The following is a 19145-nucleotide window of genomic DNA, read 5'->3' as shown; positions in this document are numbered from 1 at the left end:
AGTGGGCCGGCTAACGACGCAAAGAATGTTACGTCGCTCTCCCCCTCCCCTCCCTACCCCTAGTTCTGGTTCAGGTAGTGCGAGAACTCTACGCCTGATCCGTACTTTGTTTTTCTGCTCCCGACCGCAAAGTGCGCCCGCCTCCGCAACTGACGTAAAATGCTTCCAAGAATACCCGTAGTACTCTGCGAAGCCCGCGGGCTATTCCGAGACGTTGTTTACGTATCGTCTCCGGCGTACGTAGCGTTAAGCTGGAGCAGTCTCAGTGCCGGCCGCCATTTTGTGCAGTCGCTGGGAAGGAAGGAGACGTCTAAACCGCGGCACTGCCGGGTTTGAGCGTAGCCAAACCTACCCACTGCTTCTGTAACCCCGATTCTCTGTGTTTTGCTCCCGTCTCCGACGAGAGAGGCGGCGACGGTGGCGTCTGCGACGGGAGACAGCGCGTCGGAGCGAGAAAGCGCCGCGCCTGCCGCCGCCCCAACAGCGGAGGCGCCGCCGCCATCGGTCGTCACTAGACCGGAGCCGCAGGCCCTCCCGAGCCCGGCCATCCGTGCCCCGCTCCCAGATCTCTATCCATTTGGGACCATGCGCGGAGGCGGCTTTGGGGACCGGGACCGGGATCGTGACCGTGGAGGGTAAGGGGGGAGGAGGAGAGGAAAGGCCTTGTGTGCACGCGGGGCGGGGAGGAGGTTGCTTCCTGAGGAGACCGCAGCCTGCGGTCGAGCGGAAGACTTTAGAGCTGACTACGAGCGTGGGAGCAACACTCCCGACTGTGGGAGGCGAGGCGACCCGGGACGTAATACCGGTCTAGAGCGCGGGCCTCTGGGTGGGCCTGGGCCCCCGGGTCACTGGTGACCCGGCAGGGGGGGCGGTGGCTTGGCGACGCCCCAGCCCCTGCTTGCGGACGGTCGTCGTGGCGCGGCGCGGCCCGGCCTCAGCCCCGCGGGGAGCAGGAGGGGAGGCCTGGCCGCCGCCAATCAGCCCGGGCCTCCTTCGTTTCCCGGCTTTCGAGCCCGGCCGATTTGAGCAAGTCATTTGATCTCTCCAGGCCTAGTGTTTATCCGTGAAACTCGGATGTTCTTGCTGAGAGAAGAAGATGAGGTCTCCGAGTTCAGCCTGGGAAAATCTTTTACGCGAAATGGCTTCCCTGTTCATGGAACTGGAAACCTGGCTTGAAACTAGAGACTAAGAGGCTGAGTGGTAGTCTTTAAAATATTTAAAAATTACCTTTAGTCGTATTTTAAAATAATTGGATGGAAGCACATTGGAATGCAAAGCGATGGGATTACTTGCCCTGTAAATGGTCGTTTGGGGGGAGGGAGTTTTTGGTTTGGTCGTTATTACAGGGTTTTTTTTTTTTTTTTTTAATGTTTCAGTCTTTTTTTTTTTTCCTTCTCTAATGGGACTGAAGCATTAACTTCTCAGCCTAGCTTGAAAATTTTTGATACTGTAATGCCACGGTTATTGGGTTGGAAGTTAACAGGATTAAACCTGGAGTCTTACCAGATAACTGAGATTCAAGTCTTAATGTGTGCCCCCCCCACACCGTTAAAGGAAAAAGTTGCTTTAGAGATCCGTGTTGACTTATGCTGTTTACTTTTTTGTAATAAAAGTTTTATCTATGGATAAAAAGTTTATGTGACGCCACTTCTTAATATATATATGAGTGTGGGTGACTTTGGGCAAGATCTGAACCTTTGTGAGCCGATTTTCTCATCTGAAGATGGGGATAGTAATTGCCTTTGCATTGTTCTCCAGAGTTGAGATACTGTGTGTAATTGTCTCTGTAGTAGGCATTCTGTTAATGCTGTTTTCTCACACATTTTTGTTTTGTGGTTCAGATACACAAGTACCAGACCTTCTAGTCACAAGCTCCTCAATTATCTCTTAATTCACTAACTAAAAAGGATTGCTTTGACTTACACCTTGTTATGAAGGAAAATATTTGATTTTAGCATTAAATTCGGAGGGCTGTAAGTGGAATGTTTGCTTAGTGTTTCACAGTATAGCTAAATTTAGAAGTGAATTTCAGTACAACCACTTAGGAAAAAGAACTTAATGTTACCTGTAAAATGAAGATGACCCAGAATTCCTCTCTTAAGCTTTATACCCTAGACTCTTAGGCCTAGAGAAACCCTGTACACATACCCCGGTATCCATGTTTATAACAGTGTTTTCATGACAGTATTAGGAACAGCTCAAACGTCTGGATAAATTCGTACAATAGACTGCAGTACAACAGTGAAAAAGAAAAACTTGTATCAACATGGATGATTCACAAATATAATGTTAAGTAAAACAAGTTATACTAGAAGAATAACATATAAGGACACTAACAAATATGACAAGACCAAAAAACGATGCAGTGGTTAAAATTCGAGGTACTAGTTATGATGGGGATTGTAAACTTGAAATAGGCACATGGAGACTACCAAGGTACTGATAATGGTTGGTATTTTACCGTGGGTGTTTGGTTTAATATCTTACTGTATATAGGCTTTAATAATAAAAGTTCATTATTTGAAAAGAGAAAAAGTGAATTACTGATCCATTCTTAGTTTACCCCACCCATATTGACTCTTAAGTGTCAGATGACATTAAAAAAAAAAGACTTTAGAAATAATTCATTTCAAACAAAATGGCACTCTTTAATAAGGTCTGTACCCTAATTCTACCTTTACTATGAAATTTCCTGTGTTATTTGAATTGCTGCTGTTCTGAACTGAACAGAGCTGAAATGGATTATTGTTTTGAAAGGGGAATGAGTGAGGTAGTGTACGTACACGGACAGTACAAATGTGCATTGTACATTTAAACTAGCTTGATTTTGCATGTTAATGTACAGATCTTCAAAACTGGTATTGCAAAGCCAAATTAAACTTAATACTCGGTAAAAACATTAAATGAGCAGCATGGTATGCAGGGGGTTAGGATATGTGCATCTTTAAACGGTGGCACAAATATACTCAAATTATACAAGAGAAAAGGCTCAAGTACTGTTCTAGGTGGTTATTTTAAGGTCTGGGTAGCACTGGAATGCAAGAGCAGCAGCATTGAAATGGCATCTTCTAGGAATCGCATAAATTTATATAATTAGGCAGCCAATCTCTGAAAATTGGTCTTGGGTCATTTTTATTCTTTACAAGACTGACAATCTAATGACTTGGCTTTTTTATTTGTAGAGTACCTTATTTAAAATTGTGTTAGTTGCTTCACTTGCAAGTGAGGGGGGAGGGGTCAATCCATGTAGTTTTTAGGTCTGTTCAGTCTTAAGCCTGAGGGCATATTGAAGGTGTCTTAGGTATCAATCAACAGTAGTATAAATGGAATCAGCCAAGTTCTGCCTTTTGAATGTAAATATTTAATAGTCCCAGTAAAATTTCCAGCCATTAATCTTTGTGTGTATTTAGAGAAGTGTATAGCTGGGTCTTTAAGCCAAAGAATTTTAAGAGCATTTTGAATTCCAGGAAATTGAGGCCCTTTAGGATAGTTAGTACATATACTGCCTGTTGATTATTAAGTGGAACCACTTGCCAGAGGATATGAATGAGTTAGAGTGGAAAAGAATTAAATTCAGTGTATTTTCAGGAGTAAGGAAATGGGATGAAAACATACTGTATATTATTTGTCCATCAGACAACGCCCTGCACTTTAATAGGTTGAAATACAGAAATGAAGACCATCTTAGTGTTGGGATTCTTATAGGAAAAGTAGAATGTATCAAATTCGGCTAGTGGCCATATTTGTATTCCAGTTGAACTTGTCTGTTGTGAAAGACAGATAAAGCAAAAAGATTGATTTTTAAATAGAGATTTAAAGACTTTAAATAAGCCTTATTAATGGTTCTTTTAGCAAATTTATAGTTAATAGTGCTATTTGCCTGTGAACAGAAAGGAGAAAGAAGATAAAGGTGGAGATAAAGTGGAAGGAAAGATCATAAATTTTTGCCCTGGCCATTCATTAGCATAAACAAAAGGTGAAGACTAGCCTACCAGTCTTTTAGGGGTCCTAGTAGTTTTCCTTAGCAGATTAGCAGGCAAAAGGAGTGCTCATCACAGTATAAAGGGGTAAAGGGTTCAAAGGCTGTTCCAAGTATGGAGCCGCTTGAACTGTTTTTCTTCCTGTCCACAATTTTGCCCTAATTTAAACTTCTATGTCCTCACCTACATTTCAGAACATTACATAAGAGTAGAGACTTCTGTTCACTTCAGTATTTCTAGCACCACTTAAAACTGTACCTGGTACATAGTTGGTACCCAGTAACTATTTGTTAAATGAACACAATTAGGCCAGCTTGTACTGAGTGTTTACTATGCCAGATACTGTTTTAAGCACTTTACACGTAAATATTTTTTTGGAGGGGGCTGGTAGTATCTTAAGAGTCCCATCTTTTTACATGTTTTTATGGCACCTAAGGCATTTTGCTTTAAAAACACTAACAAGATTAAAATGTTGGTGTTTCTAGATTTGGAGCAAGAGGTGGTGGTGGCCTTCCCCCGAAGAAGTTTGGTAATCCTGGGGAGCGTTTACGTAAAAAGAAGTGGGATTTGAGTGAGCTCCCCAAGTTTGAGAAGAATTTTTATGTTGAACATCCAGAAGTGGCAAGGCTGACTCCGGTAAGTTTGGGGGGTTTTATTCATTCACTTTTTTTTCATACACAGTAATGAACCAAGTATGTACATTAGCCAGAGTATACTCATATACAGCCGTTGCTGTTACATGTTTTAGTCTAGTGTGGTGGTACTTTCCTTGGTTCTTGTTAGGATTGCTGATACAAGAGAAACCAGTAATACCTAATGTATTACATGGTTCTCATTTGTTGGTTATATTTTCCAACCAATTTGTTATGTGATTTTAGCTGTATATGAGGTGTCATGTCTTTTCATCTATGAAGTAAATTAAAATTTCAAAACATTGGCTTTTACTCCTGTTTGTATTTTTAACCTCATGATTATTTTGGACTCTACGCATGACATGGTAACTTGTTCAGAAGAAAGTGTGAGGAAAGAGCACTTGGTCCTAACTTCCACATTTTCTCCCTCTTCCTACTTCTGGCCTTGGGCAATTTACTAATCTTTCTGAGTAACTTTTCTCATGTGGAAAATGGAACGGTTGCTGAGCTGCTTCATTGACTCAGAGTTGGATGAAGCTGGACACATATGAAAGCGCTATAAGAAGTGTTATACATATTTTCCAATGTAATTGTGGATTTGATGATAATTGTTCTGCTGTATTGGAACATAAAGTTTTGCATGTTTAGAATAACTTGTTTACTGATTTGTCTTACTTTGTTGCCTTACATAGTATGAGGTTGATGAACTACGCCGAAAGAAAGAGATTACAGTGAGAGGAGGTGATGTTTGTCCTAAACCTGTGTTTGCCTTCCATCATGCTAACTTCCCACGTAAGTGTTTTTCAATCCAGTATCTTAATTGTTAATTTAGCTTGAACGGTCAGTGTGGTCATAGGTTATTTAAAGGTTTTGACCCAGGCTCAGGATTTTGTTTAAAAGACAAGTAGAAACTTTTCACAAAGGTTTTTGGGGGTTTTTGTTTGTGTGTGTGTGTTTGTGGTTTGGGGTTTTTGTTTTATTTTTATTTATTATTATTTTTTTTGTGTGGTATGCGGCCTCTCACTGCAGTGGCCTCTCCCGTTGCGGAGCACAGGCTCCGAACCCGCAGGCTCAGCGGCCATGGCTCACGGGCCCAGCCGCTCCGCGGCATGTGGGATCTTCCCGGACCGGGGCACGAACCCGCGTCCCCTGCATCGGCAGGCGGACTCTCAACCACTGCGCCATCAGGGAAGCCCTGTTTTGTTTTATTTTTAATGCTCATGTTTTCTCTGCTTATAACTTTTTTGGGTTTTTTGCTTTTTTTCCCCATCTTTCCCTGGGATTTTGCCTCTACCTTTTAGAAAACAGCAAAATGAAATTGCTTTCCAGCTGGTTAAAATTTGAATTAGATAAACAATAAGTGACTACCATATACCGTGGTAGTCATTACCATGTTAAATACTTGAGAGCAGTGGTTTTCAAGTTTTCGAGGATAAGGGTAGATGGCTGTGACAGTAGCCTTCTTGAGAAGTGGTAATTAGCAGCTCAAAGATTCAGTACTGAAGGAAAAAACAATACCTGGAGAGATGGAAAGCTGGGTAAATCTTCCCTTCAGTGAGCTTAACAGGTTTTTAAATTTCTTTTGGCTGTGGGTCCTTAGTTTTACTTAAAGTAGTAATATCGATTTTCATACAGAATACGTAATGGATGTGTTGATGGATCAGCACTTCACAGAACCAACTCCAATTCAGTGCCAGGGATTTCCCTTGGCTCTTAGTGGCCGGGATATGGTGGGCATTGCTCAGACTGGCTCTGGGAAGACATTGGCGGTATGTACCAGCAAAGGAAGATTTTTAATATTGTGGTAACTTATTTTGCTATTGTAAATACTCCATATGTTCTCTAATTCTAATTCAGATGGGGATAATATTTCGGCTTTTTTAGCTATCTGAAATATGTGGAAGCATTTTGTGTTCAAATATACATTGCACATATGTGTAACAGTTGTGAGTTCTGTTTTCCCTTTCCTAGTTACTTCGGTGTTATCAATTACTGTGATAATTACTGTGATAATTTAGAACAATTAATATAATGGCTTAGTTTTGGTATAACACTGTCCTTCTTTCCCCCCACCCCAGTATTTGCTGCCTGCTATTGTTCATATTAACCACCAGCCTTACTTGGAAAGAGGAGATGGCCCAATTGTAAGTGTGTTTCAGTTTGTTTACACTTCTAAGAATGACTACAACTTAATGATTATTGTGTTTCAGGCACTGTGCTTTACATATGTTCTCAGATTTCATTCTCAACCCTACCTTCCGTATCTGGAAGAGAGATTATGTCTATCTTACTGATAAATTTTAGACACAGTGCAATTAAATGACTTGCCCAGGGTCATATAGGAATTAAATGGCTGAGCTTGAATTTGAACTACTCGTACTTTTAACCATTATGCCCATTACCTTCATATAGAGGCATTTACTCTGCATTAAATTCAAGTGCAATTCTTAATTGCTCATTGATGCTATGAGGGATAAAAAAGTATGAAATGAGATCCTTGCCCTGTGGCTGAGTTGGATTTGGGATGTGTATTCTTTATGGTTAAGTGATGCGTCTTTAAATGTTTATAGAGCAGCGTGATTTTCTTGTTTGATCATTTTCATTTATGCTATTTACTGTAAGATTTCAGTAGTGGTCTTCAAACATTTTGAATGTACATTCTTAACTTTATTTTAATAGAGCTTGCACTCACTGTATATGTTCATGAATACATTATTATAGCATGTCTCAATGTATTCACAACAAGAAATAATGCATTACCTTTCATTAACATAATATGTAATGTATTCCATACGGCTAATAGAGTTAGCTTTATTGTCATTAGTTAATGTCTAATGGATCAGTACACCAAGTGAGAGTCAGTGTTAACAGTATATAGATACCTGTTTCGAAGTGTCTTAATTTTGTATTTTTTGGCCAACTTCTTGTCACATTGTGTGTAAGTCATCCTTGTTTTTGCCTAATGTGCCTGGGTAAGAGCTTAAACTTGATGTCAGAAAAGTGTCAGCTTTGCTCATTTCCTGTTCATCTGTTTCTAATTTTTTTTCTTTAATTGGGATACAGTTGATTTACAATGCTGTGTTAGTTTTACTGTACAGCGAAGTGGAGTTCCCTGTGCTGTACAGCAGATTCTCATACATATTAGTGTATATATGTCAATCCCAGTCTCCCAATTTGTTTCTAATATTTAATCCATGGTTTTGCAGGAATATTTTATAGCTACTTACTCATTTAGTGAGTTGTTTAGTTAAAACTAGGTAATACAGTCTGTAAATCTACTTACATAGCACACATAACGGTAATGAATTGTGTCAAAAGTCAACCATCATACCACATGCCAAGTATTAGTTCTCATAATTTTTGCCACACTCCAGTGCACTCTTATACTCCCTGCCTTCCCAACTCCCCACCCCATCACATACTTTGAAAGTACCAAATTAGACAATAGAGAATTAAATAACCTTTTTGTACTTTTTTTTTCCTCCTTAAACTTGGGATAGGTGTCTCAAGTGATTTGTTTGTTTGTTTGTTTGTTTTAGTGTCTAGTTCTGGCTCCTACCAGAGAGCTTGCCCAGCAGGTACAGCAGGTGGCTGATGACTATGGCAAATGTTCTAGATTGAAGAGCACTTGCATTTATGGAGGTGCTCCTAAAGGTCCCCAGATTCGAGACTTGGAGAGAGGTAATTTAAAAAATTAGTGTTTAAGAATTACTAGTTTCTCTCATTTTACCAATTTCTGTAAATGAAATTGAAAAACAGTGGATTCTGGTTGGGGGGCGGAGATCAGTATTTCAGCAGCTTAGCAATTCTCTAATATGGTTAAAATGCTATTTTAGGGAAGTTCAGTGTGACTAGAGACTTAAACTTAGTCGAGGTTTGGATGATTATACATAAATTTTTGTTACATCCTGCTTTTCCAGGCCCTGTGTTAAAATTTAGTTAGTGTTCTGCAGCACTGAGTACAACCACCAGAGTTGGTGCTTCTTAGTTTGCTGAGGCTTGAACAGTGTATAAAGAATTCTTAGTTGGATAGATCTTTGGATTTGTTTTACAGGTGTCGAGATCTGTATAGCTACTCCTGGACGCCTGATAGATTTCCTGGAGTCAGGAAAGACAAATCTTCGCCGATGTACTTACCTTGTACTGGATGAGGCTGACAGAATGCTTGATATGGGCTTTGAACCCCAGATTCGTAAAATTGTTGACCAAATCAGGGTGTGTAAAGCTGATAATTCGTTGTCTTATACCCTTTGCCTGTAGTAGTTACTTAATCTAAAAGAAAGCCTTTCCTTTCCTTTCCGGATAGCCTGATAGGCAGACATTAATGTGGAGTGCAACCTGGCCAAAAGAAGTAAGACAGCTTGCAGAGGATTTCCTTCGTGATTACACCCAGATCAACGTAGGCAATCTGGAGTTGAGTGCCAACCACAACATCCTCCAGATTGTGGATGTCTGCATGGAAAGTGAAAAAGACCACAAGTATGAAAGATTTCACTGTTTTGATGATGCTGATAAACCTTTCCTAATAATCCTCCAAAAACTAAAGTGTTACAGAAGCCAGTATTTTTTGGGCTTGAAAACATTAAAAGCATTGCTAGCTTTCTAACAATCCATTCTTTATATTATTCATCAGAGCTTGTGGTTAAAGGCAAGGATTCTGGATCCTTGGATTTGAATCCCAGTTCTGATAATTACCAGCTGTAGAGAAAGTAATTTGAAAAGAAAGTACTAAAGCTTTGGAGGGTTGATAATGCAAACATAGCTTCTGCGTGATGTGTAGGGGGTCTTCTCTGGATGACTGAATTGTTTGGTCTTGTTTTCAGGTTGATCCAACTCATGGAGGAAATAATGGCTGAAAAGGAAAATAAGACAATAATATTTGTAGAGACGAAAAGACGCTGTGATGACCTCACTCGAAGGATGCGCAGAGATGGGTGAGTGCAGCACTGAGGTAATTAATTTGCCTCAGATTTTATAGTTCAGTAGGAATTTCTAAATTGATGTTGTGAATGTTGTATAATATTTCAACAATGCCAAACATGTACTTTGCTCTTTTCTTCTGACAGTTGGCCAGCTATGTGTATCCATGGAGACAAGAGTCAACCAGAAAGAGATTGGGTACTTAATGGTGAGTTCAGAACTAAGCATTGTCCTTATGCTCTGTTTCAAGGATTGGCAAACTTTCTGTAAAGAGCCAGGTAGTAAATATTTTTGGCTTTGCAGACTGTATAGTGTTTTGTGTCACAACTGTTCAACTCTGCTGTTGTAGCACAAAAATGGCCATAGGCATTATTGTAAAGAGACAGCCTGGCTGTGTTCCAACAAAACTTCATTTGCAGAAATAGGCATTGTGCCAGATTTGACCCAAAGACCAGGGTTTGCCTAGCTCTGCTCTAGTTAATTGAATATTGGGGGCATTTTTGTCATGTCCACCATACTTCAGGGTCATTAGTGCTGGCTCTTTACACCACTTTTTCACCACTTAGACCACCCTTTCTTTATCTAATGAGTTCTTGTCTTTATAGATATGTACACCAGCCTGGAAGCTCCCCACATCCCATACTTGGGGGATTTTAGTGGAGGCTTCATCACGTTAACTCAGTCTCCCTCTCTGCTCCGCTCCTCTTCTCTCCGGAGTGGGGCTCAAAGTTCCAAGCTTCTCTGATCATGGCTTGGTCTTTCTGGTGAACAGCCTCCATCCAGGAGCTATTCTGGAGCCCATCAAGTGTCTTTTCACTAGAACAAAGATTCCTGTCTTGTTCTTCTTCTTGTTTAGGAACTCTTGTTCAGGGACCAGGGTCAAAGACTTAAGTATTAGAATAAAAGATTCTCCTAGCATCCCTGTTTTACAAGGGTTTTAGGAGCTCTGTGCCAGGAACTGAGGGCAGAGACCAGTATATATATTCTGTTATTTCACAGGGCAAAGTTAATGGTTTCTCCTTTCATTCCACATCTTTTTTTTTTTTTTTGCGGTATGCTGGCCTCTCACTGCTGTGGCCTCTCCCGTTGCGGAGCACAGGCTCCGGACGCGCAGGCTCAGCGGCCATGGCTCACGGGCCCAGCCGCTCCGCGGCACGTGGGATCCTCCCGGACCGGGGCACGAACCCGTGTCCCCTGCGTCGACAGGCGGACTCTCAACCACTGTGCCACCAGGGAAGCCCCATTCCACATCTTTTAAACTTCCTCCCTTTCCGTACCCCCTCCCCCAACCCCACTTTTGGTTTTGTTTTATTTGGGAGACAACTTTGCTGTCATAATTTAAGGGAAGAAAATTTCCAGCTCATGTTAATTCTGTTACACATTGCCACACCATTTTAATGGTACTTCATTATTAGAGGTAAATTTTTTGATGTGTTGCTCCTCTGCTAAAGGTGAGTATAATAAATATTTTCAAAAGAATTACTATTATCTTTAAATTTAAAAGAGCTTGGCATGTTCTTACTCCATTACTTGAAGTTTTAATATGATAGGGTAAGAAGGCCAGATAGCTGGGAATGTTTATTTGGTCATTTTTTTAAGATATATCACGGTGTAGCCTTAATTTTATAACTTGCTTTCATGGTACTATCCTTGTTTTACAGAGTTCCGTTCTGGAAAGGCTCCCATTCTCATTGCCACAGATGTAGCCTCCCGTGGGCTAGGTTTGTATAGATAGGTGTCTCTGTCAATGGTATATGTATCTTTTGGTTAAAAAGATTTGCTTGTCTTTTCACATTAGAGTTGCATATACGTGTGTTTAGATAAATATTTAAAAGAGAAGAATTACATACAAAGTACGTGATTCCCCTTCCCCCCATGATTTTTTTTAACCTTGGTGGGTTTTTTGTTTGTTTTTGGGGGGGTTTTTCCTTTTATTTTCAAAGTCTCTTCCTGCTCCTAACAAACAGGCTTTGGTCTGCAGCAAGGCCTAGGCATGACTGTTTATTTAAACCGGTAGAGGGAGAGGAGACGTTCATTTGCACAGCTCAACTTCTTCCTGGTTTTATTCTATATTCTGGGTGAATAAAATGAGCCCAATTGAACGTAGCTATTAGAAGCTAATTTCTTGTTATTTTTTTCCCCTCTACCAATCTATCTGCGGATGTCCAATTCCATAAATGCTAACATATTCTTGGGATTTAGTAAATCTATAGATACGATATCTTTCAGCAATTAAATCTGCGTTGCCCAATTTAATTTACTGAAGTAAAACTATCATGAGCACTCAGTTATCCCCTCCTCCCACCCATACTCATATCATCGATGTGCTGTCTTCCAATTTAAGAACTTAATTAGAAGTTGATGTTCTGGAGTTTTCAACCCATTACAATTTAAGGTATTCAGAGATATTTTGTGGTACTTTAGCCCATTATTCTGAGCAAAACAGGTGTAACTCAAAACTTATATTTTAAAAAATGATAGAGTATTTCTGTCACAAAGATATTGTTAAATTATTGACAGATACTAATTTCTTGCCCAGGAAGGCGAGAAGCACCATATTCCCTTATGATATTCAGCATAGAGAGAGCAAGTATTCAAACTGGAATACAGAAGTAATGAAGGCTTTTTAAACATTGCACTCATCATTCCCTCCTTCAGAGGTGGTGACTTGCAGCCATGACTGAAAAATTGTCTCTGCCCTCTGAGGTCATGTCTGGATCTGTGCGGTTAGAACTTGGACCTGTTGGGAGAAGAGGCTGAGGCCTGAAAGCAGTTTACATAAAAGCTTTCAGTGATGGTGGTTTTTAAACAGGCTTGCTATGTGCTGGTAGCTTCTTTGTGCATCTTGCCTAGACAATTTAAAATATTTGTTCCATGTCCCCCTGCATTTCTGAACCAAATCAATTGGCTGCCATTAGAATAACTTAGACTCTTCATCCCACCCCCACTCATCCAAGAGAGGGGAGAGGGAAGGTATCTGAGTCTGTTTCTTGTTACTCAGCATCAGTGCTTGTTTTGGGCCCCTTTGTTTGCTGCCTTGTAAAAAATCAAAAGGAAGGGGAAAACCCGCCAAAATGGCAGAATGCTGACCAAGGTCCTACAAGATCCTGGAAAGTGAAGGCTTCTACCTCATTAGACAGGGGTGCAATTTTCAGCTGAGTCACCAGGCCTTTTTTCACTTCCTGTCGAGCGATGGCCTCTTAAATGTTCCCTTCAGGTAAGTTCTTCGATTCCCATAATTTTGTAATAGTCATCCTCAGGAAACCACTATTTATTCCCTTTCCAGTGGGATATTTTTTATTTTTCCTTTTTTTGTTTAAACTACACACTGTTAAACTAAAAGTATTGAATTTATTTTGTTTTGTTTTTTAACAGAAGCTTTGATAGCAGCTGCAGATCACTCAGTACATGGCCGAGGCAAATCTACATTGGCCCGAAGCAGCTCTAGATGAGCCTATTGACTAGTCTCAGCCCCTCCCATTTAGTGTTTGGAGATTCAGGCCATGTTATAGGGCTTGTCAGACAAAAAGTTCTTACCCTGGGCAGCTGGCCAAAACATTAACTTTTTGATTTCTTACCCTGCAACAGCATCTTCTCTAAAGACACCAAGGTAATATTGTGACAGTGCACAAATAACATCGGGGCAGGCTAGACTAGACTGGAGAGAAACAAATTCTGCGCTTGCTCTTATGTGCCCTCAGCCAGCTATATCTGTGCACACACAAGACACCTTTCTCGTATGAAGAACTTGCACCATGTCTGCCCACTATTGAACCCTTCCAGAAGTATTCCCAAGTGTTGATAGCTGAACTGTTGACTCCAGTCCCCAGTGCTTTCTGCTAGGAAAGCACACATCTGTGCATCCAGTGCAATAATTCAACCTGCTCTGCTGCCTGTGGTCTTACACAGTGGGAGTGAGTAAGGAGCATTATCCTAGCCCTGAAGATGTGGTCATGGAGCATAATTCCCCATTCCCCCCGTCTCACATCCATCCTGGCCCTGTAAATTTTTGTTTTCCCTTTGTTACATCAACGACCCTAGCCGGAGACTCACGCTGCCCCCTGTGATAAGTGCCTTCTCGTCTTTCTGGTGTGATTTCAGGACTTTAGGTGTCAGTAAAGACTGAGGAGCCTTTATTGTAATAAGAAACAGACATAATGCCCCTTTCTTCACAGGCCCTTTAACAACAGCTGATTTTTTTTTTTTTTAATCATCTCCCCTTTCCCCCTGAAATTAATCCAGTCTGGGCAATAGATGCAGTCTGACCCTTTGGATGTAACTTACATTTTTTTTATTAATTATTTTTTTCTACAATCACCCCAATTATCCTTGGGGGAGGCGTTGGAGGACCTGAAATTTTTACCCGAACCCAGGTTCTCCGGCGCTTGGCAACCAAATGGGGCTACAGAGAAGCATCTAAGCCAGTTCACAGAGCGAGCGTGTGTGGGGACTTCTCACTGCCACGGACCCTTGATGCATGCTCCCCGCGCTCCAGTGGTCCCGTGTCAGAAGGCGGAGTTTTCGAAAGGAGGCCGCCAAAAATAAAAGGCAAAGAGACGGGATCGGCTGCAGCGGTTTCCCAAAGGAGGAGGGAGTGTGCATCGGTCTGGTAACAAACAGAGAATGTTTTTTAATTATTTATATCACAAAAATCTGTGTTTTATCTAGGATATTTTCTGAATATTCTTTGTAAAATGCAGATTTTTTCCACAAAACATTAGGATTCTTTGTTATATTCTTAAATTTGTTTGTTTAAGTAGGTAAAAATATACATTTAGCTGAAAGCATTACACTAACATTTACATACGTTAAGCTTTAGGAGATTATTGAATCCAATTCCCAGCAGTGGACAGAACATTAAACTTGTGTCTCAAGGTTTCATGGTTTTTCCCACACTCTTTGGCTGTTTAATTCTCCAGGTTACATAGACAATCTTTGATAATTGAAGCAAGGACTGAGTTAAAGTAACCTTGAGTTGAGAAAACAACCTCATTTGGCAGAGCTGGGCTTGGTAGTACAGTGAAATTTTAGTGTAATGTGCTCTTGTGGTACGTGAACGAGGAGAGGTAATGCGGATGTTTCTGCAAAGGAAAAGACGTGTATTCAACTTTGGCTCTGAGCAGTTTTTGTTTAATATAAGCAAAAAAATTTTAATCTAAATATCTTAAATCTCCACGAAAATGTAGTAATAAAGTATATGAAGTTTTTGTTTTTGCTTTTGTTTTCTTTTCTTTTCTTTTTGCTCTGTGACTGGTTTAAAGGTAAGTTTGTTATATTACTGGTAGATTTTGCCAGGCTTCTCCCAACAGAGTAGAAGTGATTTGGCCTTGTAGCTTAATGATGGTACCACTTTCTACATTCCAGTTTTGAAAAGGATGGAACTGGAATTTGGTACAACTCCTGTCAGTAGTATATTGGTTAAGATACAGAAGAGGCAGGAGTTCGGATGGTTGAATGGGATTTCCTTAGGATTTTACAGCTGATAAAGATGCCGCTTCCTCTGCATGTCCCAAGCATCATTAATCCTCTTTTACTCTGTTGGGATGAGTCTTTTTTGTTCCTGTTCAGAGTGGTTACTAACTTAATCTTCTCTCCTCTTGCTGTCATCTGCATTCGTGCTTCCCACCTGTTGTTGGCATGTCCTTTACCTTCTCTTTCCCTGCCACATCAACCTACACACTGACTCATCGTTGGCTTTGAAGATGTGGAAGATGTCAAGTTTGTGATCAACTATGACTATCCAAACAGTTCAGAGGATTATGTGCACCGTATTGGCCGAACAGCCCGTAGCACCAACAAGGGCACCGCCTATACCTTCTTCACCCCAGGGAACTTAAAGCAGGCCAGAGAGTTGATCAAAGTGCTGGAAGAGGCTAATCAGGCTATCAATCCAAAACTGATGCAGCTGGTGGACCACAGAGGAGGCGGCGGAGGAGGGGGTAAGGGTAAGTCCTGGAGTTTTCCAGGTACTGCCAAGGTATCTTGTGTGTGTGTTCATTGTGCCTTGTTCTTTTAAGCCAGTGAAGGTTAATGTATGTTGCTGAATAATTTTTCATAATCTCTTCTAAGTAAGACAATATGAAGTTTGGGAGCCTGTCATAGCCTTAGTAGTATGTTAGGTTTTCGGTTTTCCATATGGAGAAATCAGTAATTTTATACCATTTCATGGTAGTAGAGACAGGCGTAGTTACTGGATCTGAATTGGACAGTTGCAAAATATAGTAGCATCTGGGTTTCCTGCCTACGAGTTTGATAGGTTTGATAGGATGTTTTCCCCCCACTTACTGTATGTTGAAGCTTTACATCAGAATTCCCTTCGAGGTTTTTAAAATGCAGTTGTTTTTTTTAAGTGGGTTTGGAATTGAACTAGAAACCTGAACTTTTTCCCTAAAACTTGTGAGATGATTCTGATGCAGTTAGCTGTGCAAAGCAACATTTGAGAACCGGTGTGCACTAGTAGAGGATCCCTCCGTGGTCGTATGAACTTAGCTGCATGCCTTTTTTTGTTTTTTTAAACCGTTCTTACCATTTTTCTTACATTTTTAAGAGTGTGTTTCTTGGTAATCCTCAAATAAAGAAAGAGCCTAAAAGGTGAGAAGTTGAATATCCTTTAATAATGTTTACCGTTCTTTTGAGTATAAAGTGCTGATTTGGAAGCTGGCCTAGTGCTTAATTAGAGATCAAGAAAGAATATTGAATACTTTTGTACTGAGTAGCATTTTTACATGTGGTTATGTTTGGATCATATATGTAGCATTGAAAATTCCTTGTGTCCTCATCAGGAGGTCGTTCTCGATACCGGACCACTTCTTCAGCCAACAATCCCAATCTGATGTATCAGGATGAGTGTGACCGGAGGCTTCGAGGGGTCAAAGATGGTGGCCGGAGAGACTCTGCAAGCTATCGGGATCGTGGTGAAACCGATAGAGCCGGTTATGCTAACGGTAGTGGCTATGGAAGTCCAAATTCTGCCTTTGGAGCACAAGCAGGCCAATACACCTATGGTCAAGGCACCTATGGGGCAGCTGCTTATGGCACGAGTGGTTACACAGCCCAAGAATATGGTGCTGGCACTTACGGGGCCAGTAGCACCACCTCAACTGGGAGAAGTTCACAGAGCTCTAGCCAGCAGTTTAGTGGGATGGGCCGGTCTGGGCAGCAGCCACAGCCACTGATGTCACAACAGTTTGCACAGCCTCCGGGAGCTACCAATATGATAGGTTACATGGGGCAGACTGCCTACCAGTACCCACCCCCTCCTCCTCCCCCTCCTCCTTCACGTAAATGAAGCCACTCAGGTGGTAGTGACTTGTGCAGACTTAACTACATTTAAAGGAACGCTATCTTTTCCTTTTTTTTCTTCCTCCCTTTTTCTTTCTTTTTCTTTTTAAATTTTTTTTCCCAACCATTGTGATTTGTCTTTCATGCAGATTAGTTAGAATTCACTGCCAGGTTTTTTCTGCCTGCCAAAATGATCCAGTCTGTAATAACAGATTTTGTAAAAGTATATATATATGTATAGCCGACTGGAAGAGATTTTTTCCCCCCAACTTCTTGCATGTTGAGGATGTTTGAGCTATTTTTCATCTTTAAAAGAAAAAGTAAGGTGTTAGGCCCTTTTGTGGGAGCCCATTTTTTTGTTGTCCTGAGTTGCGGTCGTGGGGGAGGGTAGAGGGTTGAATTCTGCAGAAGAAGACGGCATCTTTGCTTTAAGTTGCTCTCGTTACTGGAATAGAAAACCAAGAGGGAGTTCCCTGCACATTTTCTGTAATGCTTTTTAATGTTTTTTTAAGCTGGACAGGGTTCCTCAGGCCTGATGAATTTTTAAGACAGTGCTTTGCCATTGTCATTTTGGCTGATTACTTGTTAAGTGCATTTGACAGGTTTTTTTTTAATTGCGAATTGGCTTTGTCTCCCTTACACTCTGCCTTCCCCCTTCCCAATTACTGAAAAATAACCATTTTAGTTGTCAGGTTAGAAATTAAATTGCTGAGTCTTGAGTTTTTTTAAGTGTATCCTTTAAATTAAAAACCCCAAATGTTCATTGTAATGGTTAAATGTAGCATCTCAGCATCTGGGTGGAAGCTGCCTATTTTTCTTCCCCGTATTACCAGGGACCATCTGTGAAATTCATTTTCCAACCAGACAGCTGCTGTGAGCAGAATGAACATAAATGCTCACTGGAAATTTATGAACCAGTTAAATATGCATTCACCTGCAGAGCGAGAACCACGTTTAATTATAAACAGTATACTCCGTGGGCAGGTTTTCTTTTTAAACTCGGTATTTGTAGAGCTAGAGTAAAAGCAACCCTTTGCCAGCTACTCAGCCCTTCTGGCCAAGTTATCTTGAAGGGTCTTAAGGGTTTATTAACAACTCCTACTCTCTTCATACTCCCGTTCTCTGCAGTGCTTTGTAACAGCTTTTGGGTGCAGATTTTCCTCAGCATCCTTTTGCACTCAGCTTTTTACAGGTAGGTAGTGCTTAAGAAAAGTTACAGAGGACTAAAGTCCAAGTCCTTTTACTTTTCCTCCACCTGAAAGGTAGGTGAGATTGTCCCCTTCATAGTAATACCAACTGTTTTACTGAGACTTCATATAGCAGATGGGCCTGGAAAGAATTTTCTGCTCTTGTGTTCACTGTAACAGGACAGGGAGATCAGACAACCTCAGAAATCTCTTCGTATCTAGTGTGGGACTTAATTTTTTAATATTGTTATCGATATTGTTCATTAACAGTGTAGTTAAAGGGGGGCGCCTCCACTGCATTCTTTGGCTTAGGCCTGAGATTGCTTGCTGGTTTGTAAGATCAAAATATCTAAATACTTGAGGTTTTTGTTTTTGTTTTCCTCTTAAAATTCTTCAGGGAGAGAGAAGGGATTGTTTCTGAGGGGTACTGAAAGTGTGGTTGAATGTGCGACATACAGGTAGGTTGTCAGCATAAGCTGAAATGTATGCATGTGAGAACTTTGACATCTCCCCCCCACCCCACCCCCCCTACTTTCTTCTTTCTTAACTTCTTTTTCTCTTCCTTATAGAAGTTGAGGCTGAGGGAGGATGGTAGGCACAGGAAAAACATGGCAACACCACTCTGTGCTTTCAAACCAAAGTGTCCCCCCCAAAAAAAAAGTTCGTCTAAGCACTGATTAGTTCATTATAGGCATTTTTTTCTACACCAAAATTCTGGTTTTTTTTTTTTTTTTTTTTTAACACAAAGGTGCCACCACAGGGGGTGTCCTACTCTCTTGCAAGTCTTGAAAGCATCCCTTTGTGGGAAAGGTCTCTGGGCAAGCAAGCAGTATTTGGTCTGCTGCTTGCTTTCCTTTTTCCACCAGGGATGTTGTAATCATAAAAGTCAGAATAACAGCATATCCCCAAACTCAAAAGCTATTGTGGCCTGAGCACAGCTGAAATCTAGTAGTTTTTCCTGTATAGCTCCAGAGTTAAGTCTTCTGCCTCTATGTCTGCCACTCATAATTCAGGTTCTGCCTTTGCTTCAGAATGTGAGCAGAAGAATCCTCATTTGATGCTAATGTAGTCATGATTGAAACTCAATATAATATAGGATTTCTATATTAAGCTGTGGGGCTGCTTCTCCCCAGTCCCTCCCTAAC

General features: G+C 40.9%; 1 protein-coding gene across 2 annotated transcripts; it reads left to right on the top strand.

The window, feature by feature from the left end:
• The first annotated feature begins 252 nt into the window (after nt 1–252).
• DDX17 (DEAD-box helicase 17) lies at nt 253–18728 on the top strand. 2 transcript variants are annotated; one of them, XM_082634486.1, is made up of 13 exons: nt 253–635; nt 4466–4616; nt 5305–5404; nt 6248–6381; nt 6691–6756; nt 8152–8293; nt 8667–8827; nt 8919–9091; nt 9436–9546; nt 9679–9740; nt 11194–11253; nt 15235–15477; nt 16315–18728. In XM_082634486.1, the coding sequence occupies exons 1-13, from the start codon at nt 586–588 to the stop codon at nt 16818–16820; spliced, it is 1959 nt and encodes a 652-aa protein (XP_082490612.1). In that variant the 5' UTR covers nt 253–585; the 3' UTR covers nt 16821–18728. The 2 variants fall into 2 exon arrangements, with proteins under 2 accessions (XP_082490612.1, XP_082490613.1); XM_082634487.1 differs by having other exon boundaries at nt 254–635; nt 15235–15471.
• Nucleotides 18729–19145: the final 417 nt, after the last annotated feature.

This window comes from Mesoplodon mirus, assembly GCF_964341445.2.
Source record: "Mesoplodon mirus genome assembly, chromosome: 11".
In the NCBI taxonomy this organism is placed as follows: Eukaryota; Metazoa; Chordata; class Mammalia; order Artiodactyla; family Ziphiidae; genus Mesoplodon; species Mesoplodon mirus.
The sequence above is the reverse complement of the archived record's forward strand: the minus strand, read 5'-3'. Positions and strand labels throughout refer to the sequence as shown.